Source organism: Hippocampus guttulatus, chromosome 1, assembly GCF_054856545.1.
Source record: "Hippocampus guttulatus isolate MCC_2025c chromosome 1, RoL_Hgut_1.0, whole genome shotgun sequence".
Classification (NCBI taxonomy): domain Eukaryota; kingdom Metazoa; phylum Chordata; class Actinopteri; order Syngnathiformes; family Syngnathidae; genus Hippocampus; species Hippocampus guttulatus.
In genome coordinates this window covers 27,535,438-27,545,311 of record NC_141261.1, presented here as the reverse complement: position 1 = coordinate 27,545,311, position 9,874 = coordinate 27,535,438, and the positions used below count along the sequence as shown (strand labels likewise).

Genomic DNA, 9,874 nt, shown 5'->3' with positions numbered 1-9,874 from the left:
ACCTCAGCTGGAAAGAATTAGACTTGTTTTGTTCTGCTGAAGGCGGAAGTCACTTAACCAAATTAAATGTACTGTAATAAGCAGTCATGTTAAACGTGAATTATATCACGTTAAAATGTGATACTGAGTTTGTATTTTTTCCTGGTGTGGAAGTAGTCTCAGTACTCAAGTGTCCGCATGTAAATAGTCACCGAAACGCTGACGCCATTATATTTTGTGGAGTTTATTCATGGAATGTTTTTAATTTGTGGTTAATGCTATGGTACAAAATCACGAATCCAATGTGACATGGCGTTTGTTTTGAACTATTACAGTGTTTAAAAAAAGGGACATCGTGTGATTTTTGGAATATGTTCTCCATGTACATGTACATGTATTGACGAGGATATATGAAAGTACCTATCCGTACTTCAGGGGATCAAGAAAATTTCATATTAATTAAAAAAAAATTATTTTTAGCAAACTAAACAATCATAGTGGCGGCCCGGTCGTCCAGTGGTTGGCACGTCGACTTCACAGTGCAGAGGTACCGGGTTCAATTCCAGCTTCGGCCTCCCCGGGCCTGCGTGGGTTTTCTCTGGGTACTCCGGTTTCCTCCCACATCCCAAAAACATGCATGGCAGGCTGATTGAACACTCTAAATTGTCCCTAGGTGTGAGTGTGGGCGTGCATGTTCGTTTGTCTCTGTGTGCCCTGCGATTGGGTGGCACCAATTCGGGGTGTCCCCCGCCTACTGCCCGAAGAAAACTGGGATGGGCTCCAGCACCCCCCGCGACCCTCGTGAGGATGAAGCGGTTCGGAAGATGAATGAAAAAGGATAAACAATCATTTTTTGGCATAGGCAATTGACCAGGCTCCAACACAGCAATTTTTTTTTAAAGTTTACAGGTATCCATTTACCTGTAAACCTTTTTCACCTTCATGTTTATGAATTGCACCAGCATGCGAAGCACTTCTCAAAACAGAATGGCTTCATACGTTAACAGTGACATAATTTGCTTACAGTTCATCACGCTCAGACACGTTTCATAAAACACTCAGCACAGACTTTATGAATTACCGTACTTGCTGGATTTCCCGAATTCGCTGCATACTGGAATCAGATAATTAAATGCAACAATGTCACAGCTCTAATATTACTTCCACAGGTGGAAGAATTGCATGTTGACTTTATCCCTACCTCCCCGCATTTGGCTGCTGTTCAGGAAGTGTTCTTTTATGCTTCTTTGTGGGTAGGATACAAGTAGAACACTGATTGTAATCATTGTCGTATCTTTATTATTTAAATGCACGGAAGGAGCTGTAATACTCTAATCGCATTCGCTAAAGAAATGCGTTTGTATCATTGTTTAATCCAAACTCATGTCTTCATCATCGTCCTTTTTGTCATTGGTGTCTCCGCCCTGATCCGACTTCGTGTCGGTCTCCATTGCTTTTGCAAACGCCTCCAGATCTGCAGACAAAGTGGAAAAAGAAAACATAAATCATACTTTAAAAAAAAGAATAATAATTAGTGTTCATTATGGCTGTCAGTGGTCAAGATGTATTATTTGAGGAAAAAAACCTTCTTGTAGTTGCACAACTGCAGTGTTAATATTGCAGTGTCCCGAGAAGTGACAAACTGATGCGTACTACTGACCTCCATTGTTGGCAGCATCCACAGCCTCTGTTGGTAACCCGAACTGGTTCATCAGTGGCCCCAACTGCCCCGATGCTAGAGCGCTGCTAAACATGCTCATAGCCTGCAGGGAGCAAATCCAAAAAAAAGAGCTTCAGGTTAACTTGAGAACATGTTGTGTTGAATTGGAATGGAGGAAATGTACAAGGCAGCAATTGCACATGATTTGATGTTGATTCAAGGTTTCCAAGTGTGGCCATAATTGTTTTGGGGGTTTTTTAAAGCCAAATTTGTTGATATGTAAAGTTAGGGATGTAACAGTGTTGGAAGCATTTCAGTTTTAAAAGTCTGCAAATAATGCCACAGCATGTGACAGTATCCAAATGAGAAGTTTGAATACTCCCAATGAATGTACATACCTGTCAACTTTTCGGAGCGCCAAACTGTATAAACTACCAAAAAAATCCTTATAAAGAGCAAAAAATCCTTATAACATACCAAAGCATTTTATATGTCAAAATAACAGCAGAACCCCCCCCCCCCCCGATATTTTCAATGATATTTATTGTAGATCTCCATAATACAATGTCTGGTTAATGTCTAATCATCATTCTATTTAGTGGCATTACTGTGTTCAGAGTTGTATTCCTGCGTTACTTTTTTCACCAACTCCAAATGCTGACCCATCGGCTCGAAGTTACAGCATCCATTCATATTTACTTTGCACTGCAATAATGCTGTCAGTGTTTCTGGTGCAAGCGATTTTCGGAAATGTGTTTCCTTGTAGAACTTGCTTGTACACTACCGAAGTATGCAATGAATACTCTGCTGTTTTCAACTAGGAACCACGTGATTTACTGGAAAGTTACCGGAAATGAAAGCATTCGAGTAGACTAGCACCATTCTGGGCAAAAGCAAACGGAACTACCTGTTAGGGGGGACGGAAATTTTCAGAATCTGTATGATTTGTGCGATCCGGCCATATACGTGAGATTCACCACAAAATCCGTATGAACTATGGCTAAACCGTATGAGTTGACAGGTATGAATGTAGTTTTTTTTCCTGACGTCATTGAGTGAGCGATTTGAAAAGTGAAACACTGCCCTCTGTTGTCAATTTTGTGTAAGAAAATCAGCAAACTTTGTTTTCAAGATTTGTGATTGGAGACGCCCTAACGTGTCTGCTTGCACAAGATACATTTTTGATGTTACAATTTAAAAGGACACTGAATGGAAAACGATTTGCTTTTATTCTTACTGAAAATATTGTTCACATTGTCAGTTTAAAGTTGAAACATAAACTGAATCCAGTTTTCTCCAGGTGCTATACTGAATGTTGGCATTGGCCTCGGTTTAAAAAGACACTCAAATTGCTCAGGTATGATTTCCAAAGAACATTTGCTTCGGTGCTGCACCGATGAATTTTGTTGCGATATATCTTACACCGGTGTAAATTTTGTGGAGCGTTCACACGTATGAAGCTGCTTAGTAAAGAGAAGCGTGTTAACCCTGGTGCAGCCCCACTTGTGTTCACATGGCAGTTTCTGCGGACGTGTAATAATATGGAAATAAAACAGAGAGACATTGAGCAGGGCATGCGTAATTTGTACTTCCTTTTCCCCGCCTTGTTTGTGACATATCGAAAAACCATGGTTTATACTTCTCCAGACAAATCAACGCTGTGGTCTATCAGACACCATACAAGGATGAGAGAGAGAAAGGAAAGATGACGGAAGTACAACAGAGCACGAAAGCAACGCGTTCTACCCATATGTAATAGACTCTTCTCACGCGTAGCGCGTCTACTCCTGTAGCGTTCACATGTGCCATTTTATATCGATGATGCCCCGGCAATTAGCATTTACACCGGAGTAAATTTTTAAACCACCTCCTGAGCAGGGTTAAATTTACGGTATTCCAGTTTAAGCTGTTTTCAGGGGCTACACCGGTATAACTTTGTACGTATGAACGCTCTACGGGGGGCAGCCCCGGTGCAACACCGGAGTAAACGTTGCCGTGTGAACACCCCTTAAGACTGCCCAAACTCCTAAAACAAACAAACAAACAAATCTAATTGAAAACTTTGCCTGCTGAAACTGCGGAGAGCTGAGCGTGGTCTGCAGCTCATCCGTGCTCTGGAGCAGGGACTCCCCACTGGGCAGGAAGGGCATCAGTCTCTGCTGCACTTCAGGGTTGGCCAGGATGGGGGCCATCACCTCTGGAGTCAGGGCAGTGGCCAGGTCCACTGTGGGGAAAGACATCAGGCTTACAGCTTCCAAAATGATCACTTTTGTGGAGACCCCAAAAACGGAACGTGCGTTCAGCCATTACCATTGCGTCGTCAAAGAGAGCAAGCCATTTTCAATACTTTAGATTGGACAATATTTGGGGGGGGGGGGGGGGGGACCACCTACACATGTGGATTGACTGACCAAGAGTATAGATTTGTGAAAAAATAGGTTGTTCCAGCCAAAACACCAGCAATATTTTCTTATATGCATTATAATAGCATTTTCAGTAGGGTTGCACCAATCACACAATTTACTGGCTGATTTACTGATCTTTAACAAGCCTGACCTGCTGATCCCAATTTTTGCTGATCTTTTTCATAACAGCATGCACCCTCAGTGTTCCAATCTTGTATCATTTTTAAATATCGAACAATACACTTTGATTGTTTTAACTCGACATGAAGTAGTTCGCTAAATAACATGAAAAGGCTATTATTCATCTCACAGCAGAAGATGGCTAACTTTCTCATTCCTCTGGGGAGGGAGATGGGATTGGTGGACAAGATCGGGTTTAGTGTAAGGGCTCAGCCGATCATCACCCCCCCCCCCCCCCAAAATTAAGGAAATGGGCCCTGATAAAAATCCCGGCCAATCAATCATGCACCCTTAGTTTTCAGTCATAGACAGCCTTCTCTGGGAAACCACTACTACAGAAGCAATTGCTGAAACACCAGAAAAAAAAGTTCAGTATTGCATTTGTACATGCCAAGGTTCATGTTTTAATGTGGTAAGTTACGGTAAAACAAGATATATTTGACTTCTGCATTCAGAAAACAACAAAAAGCAATTCCTTCCAGTGCAGGTCACTGACAAAACCCTATGTATGTATGTAATTTGAAATCTTACTTTAGTTTTTTTTTAATCACTTGGCCTTATTATTATTTTATCAACAATATGGAAGAGCAGCGTCGTTACATGGCTACTATGATTTATTTTAATAAAAAAAACACACACACACACACAAAGGACTGCACCAGTCACTCAAATGTATTTAACCACTTCACAGAAAAAGTGTTGGCTTGACCAATGGGGGGGGCATATGTACACACACTATCTTTACCTCAATTTGAGTCAGGCAAATGCTGATGGAATTCAAGTACTACAGTGGCCTCCTCACCTCCTGTGCTGCCAGCGGGCACGTTCATGGTAGCCAGGATGCTCTGCAGGTCTCTAAGTTGGATGGGCTGCGTTGGGTTGCTCGCCACGGCTCCTGCTGCGGCGGATGACGCAGCAGGTGTGGGTGTGGGAGGAGTACTCGCAGGCGGGGATGCTGCAGAGGCGGCTGAGGGATTGACGGACGCAGTGGATGCCTGGGAGGCACCGAGGCGACTGGCGCCGGAGGTCGAGGTGGGCGTGACCACAGTAGAGGGACTGAAAGCAAATGGAGGGGGGGGGGGGGGGGGGGGAGTCTTTTAACATCCTTCTGGCAGCCTAATCACATTGATGAGTAATCTTTGGACACCTTGTGGAGGAGTTGCTGGCAGCAGGAACGCTACTGCTGCTGCTACTGCTGCCCAAGAGGTTTGCTAACCCTGGGCCGGCAAGTGCGCCAAGACCACCTGCGAGTGGGACCAACAGCTTCGTTTGTAACTCAACATCACAATATCTTTCTGGCATCACACAAGTTCCATCAGACATACCAATGCCGCCAAGTCCAGCTGGTCCAATCAACTGCATGAGCTGGTTGTGGCTCATATTCCCCAGAAGGCTCTGCAGACCACCCTCGCCTTTGCATGAAAGCATAAGATGTTACACTTTGCATGCCAACGTGGCAAAAGTACTCGCACACTGTACTGAATTAAAAGTACAGAAATATGTACCGGTATTCAAAAAGTAAAAGTAGCACTGATTTGGCTTTTGTATTGAAAGTCCTATACCATCAAAATTTCTATATACATAAATTCCGAAGTTAATATATATAATTACAGTCAAACCTCTCAGTTCTTGACCAATTCGGTTTTCGACCAAAAATTTCGAGTTTTTTATGCCTCGGATGACGAATTAATTTCGATTCTCGAACAAACTGAGCGTACTTGAATGCACCATTTGACTCCTCTCGCCTTCCTTACACGAGGAAGTGACGCTTCCTCGTGTTGCTTTCCATTGTGAGCAGACGTGTTCAGTAAACATTTTTATTTTAAAAAGAGCGTGGTTTCGGTTTTCGAACAATTTCGGTTTTCTGGAAAGGATTATGGACGAAAACCGAGGTTTGACTGTACAATAACTGAGATTGGACAATATTAAAAAATATATAGTTCTTTTGGGGGAGGGGAGGCAGAACAATAATAACAACAACAAAGCCAATGTTAGTTTAAGTGTGTGTACTTGTGTGTTACCTCCAAGAGCGGACAGATCATGTCCGCCACTGCCGCCGCTACCCAAAGTGCCGGGCATGGGTGGGTTGTTGAGATACTCGTTCACTTTACGACAGTATTCCTCATCTTTGTCAGTCTTGGCCTCCTGAAATCAATATAGACTTGGATGCAACACGTGTGTATGGATATGTTGGGGTAGAGATCAGCAAGTAGTATACCTGCATCCAGAAGAAAAGCCTTTTGGAGCCAGCTTTGAACTTCAGTACGTAGACGCGGCCGGTGGTGCACTGACTGACCCGTTTGAATTCGCAGTCATCGGGGAAGATGATCAGGTCCTGCATTTGAGCATGTGGTTAAGATGAAAACCTATTCATGCCGTAGCCACTGGACTGGACCGTCACTAGACCGGAACACTGCTTTAGAGACTTGTTCCGTTTGCATGAGTCTCTTTACATTAGGTACAAGAGTGGATGCTCAGGTGCCACCCATCCTTGTCCATTCTTTCCATTTTAAGAGACCATTGCAGGAAAACAAAAATGTGGGGATGTGCTTTCGAGGAATTGTTTGCCATCACAATGACTGACCAGTGAGTGGCAGTGCATGGGATGATAAATAGTAGTGACTGATGTGCAACTTTGACCTTCTTCAGACTGCTACCCAAAATCAGATTTTTGGCCTATCCGGATTGGAACTGGATGGCTCTTTTGTCATCTGAACACTCACAAAGGTCATCAGATTTTTGCGAGACAGACCGAAGCCACATTCAGGAGGTAATTTCATATTGAATTTCTACAGGACGTGTCTGTGTCTGAACAGCTCCAAACACACTTATTGCTTATGCTTTTCCATGATGTCACTCTAAGTAACGCAAGACCCAATGAGCCAACCGAAGCACTGAGCAGTAAAGAATGGAGCAAGTCAAAGAAATTGAAGACTGCAGTAGCTAGACTGAGGAGGCAAGTGCATTGCCTCATCGGTCTGCCGGGAGATAGTGCCATACTAGTAAAGCTTGAGAGCATGTATGGAAACAATCAATTTATGAACGTATTTCATGTTGCCTCTGTCACAATTACACGGTATGAGGTCCAACACTGTACATGCTGGACAACACCTTTGTTACAACCAGGTTGCCAAAGCAACCTGTCAGATGAGTCCATAATGTTGCCCAGTCTGAACAGGGCCAAATCCGATTTGGTGACTTGCTAAAAACAGTGTTGACAGTCAGCCCTAAAAATTGGATTTGAGGAGGTATCTGATTTAAATAAGTCTGAAGTCTGAACATAGCCTCTGACATCAGGACTCATACATGCAGAAGAAATCAGGTTTTGCATACAACATAACTGTTGGGAAGTTCTTGTTTTTTAAGTAAGCAGCCTAAAGACTACAAAGCTTTTCAAAATGTTTACAAGTAACATCCATCTATCCATCCGCACCGCTTATCCTTATGAGGGTTGCGGGTGTGCTGGGGCCTATAACAGCCCTCTTTGTGCAGTAGGCAAGAGTATATACACGTTGAACTGGTTGCCAGCCAGTTGCAGAGCACACACAGACAAAAGTGAGTGTGAATGGTTATTCACACTCACACTCAGTACAATTTCACTTAACCTGCCATGCTTGTTTTTGGAACGCGTGAGGAAACTGGAGAACCGTGGATCCCTGTACAGAGAGGCAGACATCCTAACCAGTCACCCAGCGTGCCGCCGTTTATAAATAACACTGGTGAACAAATGTTTTTCATCAGAGATGCAAGGAAACTTTTCTAGATTTTTAAAAAAATTGTTTGCACCAAATGCTAATCGACCATCGTTATTTTCCTCTAGCACATCAAGTTTTCATAATAATATTAATAACAATACAATGTAATAGTTATAAAATTAGTAATAGTTATAAATTAACTTGAATGAATGAATGAATTTAGCAACAGGCGAATTGTTTTTCCTTTCATTATGTATTTGAACATTATAGGTCAACCCTAAAAATGATAAAATGAAAATATCTGAGAAACTTGATCTGCTTGAGGTTTTCTGAATCAGGTTGAAAATAAGGGACACATACAGTCACCTCAAGATTAAAATTTGTTGTGGACCACTGTTATAGGTGCTAATTTGTGTTACTTTCCCTGTTATGTCGAATCCTGGCTTGCTTGCTTCCTAAGGTTACTTGCTCAGAGAATGCGTGTGCTTTTTCAGTAAAACGTGAGGGCAAGGTGTGTCTCTTAAAAGAAACGTTTTGCAAACATCTTCCCTTAAGAAAACCGACAGCCACGTACATCGTCCACATTTCCAGTGGTGCGATCCTTCCAGCAGAAGTGGATGAGGGAGTCGTCCGTCTGCTGGATGTAGACTTGGCCTTTGCGCTTGTCGGGCGTCACCGTGCTGCCCTTCATGGTCATCTTACCAGCTCGAAACTCCACCAGGTACTTACTGGAGGAGCCGCGAGAGCCGGACACCATGCTGGGGAACAAAGCTCCAGAGGCCATAATGATGATGATGACGATGACTACTGCAAGGTACAAAAGACGAAGAGGCGATCTTCCGTGACTGACCTAAACATTGCTGTTTTTTTAGCATTAAAGTGAGAGAAATGTCGTTTTGTACGTCTTGACCACGTATTGTATTGATCGCTTGTTTGTTTTCAAATATTCTGGCTATTTTTCGACTACACTCGCACAGGATGACGCTGCATCTTTGAAACCAGACCATTGTTCTCAGCTCAATGTTGACAGCATATAGCATTATAATTCATCTTACATTCTATAAGTGTCACAAACGACGTTTCGGTGGGGAAAATTTGTAAACACGTGTTAAAACACCAAGAGGCTCTTACTTACGGTTGCTTGCTGTGCTTTATCAAAAACGGAAGTAGAGCCGATACGAGCGACCTTGTTACAATTGGTTTGTAATGGTCACATGCTTCAATGTGATTGGTGGAGACATCTGTCACCGAGTTGAGCAAGGAGAACTAGGTTTGAGAATAAGGTCACGTGCTTCATTGTGATTTGCCGATTTCTCTCATTTCAATGAGGCGGAGAGACTGCGCTGCCAACTTCCACCGTGCAAAAAGTGTGCTTTGATTTCCGATCAACGCAATCACTACACTATTCAAAAACCGTGAATGTTTCATTGTAACGTATTTCACAAATACAATACAGTAATACATCACTTAGAATGAAGAAAATCGCACGCGTACGTTTGTATGCTTTTTCAATTAAAATATGAGAAGGTACGTTTTATATGTACCCGAAAACGTTAAGTGTTGCTTTGTTGTGTTTTAGTGGTTCATTAATGTTTCTCACTTTCATCTTATTTGCTATGAGAATACAGAGTAATCAACACACGGCAGGACCAGTTCATTTTCATGGTCCATATTTTAAATTAAAATTAATCCTAAATTAAAAATTTTAATCCTAAATATACCTGGTTTGTGTGTGGATGAGTGTCATGTCAAGAGGGATGATCACTGAACAGACAACAAACTCTCAATTCGACCAACATCACAAACAGGAAGCATAATGAATCCTGCACCTCTAGTGTCTGCAGGGTTGAAAGTGCGTGTAACTCAAGAAAGCATTGCTCATCAAACAATACAGTTTGTGCAAAGGGCAGTGAGCCTCCGACTTTGCCGTTTTAGTCAATGTTATTGCTCAGAAA

General features: G+C 42.5%; 1 protein-coding gene across 1 annotated transcript; it reads right to left on the bottom strand.

Moving 5' to 3' along the window:
- Positions 1-1,255: 1,255 nt before the first annotated feature.
- Positions 1,256-9,139, bottom strand: adrm1 (ADRM1 26S proteasome ubiquitin receptor). The gene is made up of 10 exons (XM_086124226.1): positions 9,055-9,139; positions 8,494-8,726; positions 6,443-6,559; positions 6,246-6,369; positions 5,550-5,636; positions 5,372-5,468; positions 5,027-5,280; positions 3,706-3,863; positions 1,640-1,742; positions 1,256-1,453 (listed from the first exon to the last, which is right to left on the bottom strand). The coding sequence occupies exons 2-10, from the start codon at positions 8,701-8,703 to the stop codon at positions 1,350-1,352; spliced, it is 1,254 nt and encodes a 417-aa protein (XP_085980352.1). The 5' UTR covers positions 8,704-8,726; positions 9,055-9,139; the 3' UTR covers positions 1,256-1,349.
- Positions 9,140-9,874: the final 735 nt, after the last annotated feature.

Coding starts and splice junctions, on each gene's coding strand:
- adrm1 (XM_086124226.1), bottom strand. CDS start 8,703: ATGGCCTCTGGAGCTTTGTTCCCCAGCATGGTGTCCGGCTCTCGCGGC. Junction 5,637..6,245: donor TGATCTGTCCGCTCTTGGAG/GTAACACACAAG, acceptor TTTCATGCAAAG/GCGAGGGTGGTCTGCAGAGC. Junction 5,281..5,371: donor GCCAGCAACTCCTCCACAAG/GTGTCCAAAGAT, acceptor ATTTGCTTTCAG/TCCCTCTACTGTGGTCACGC.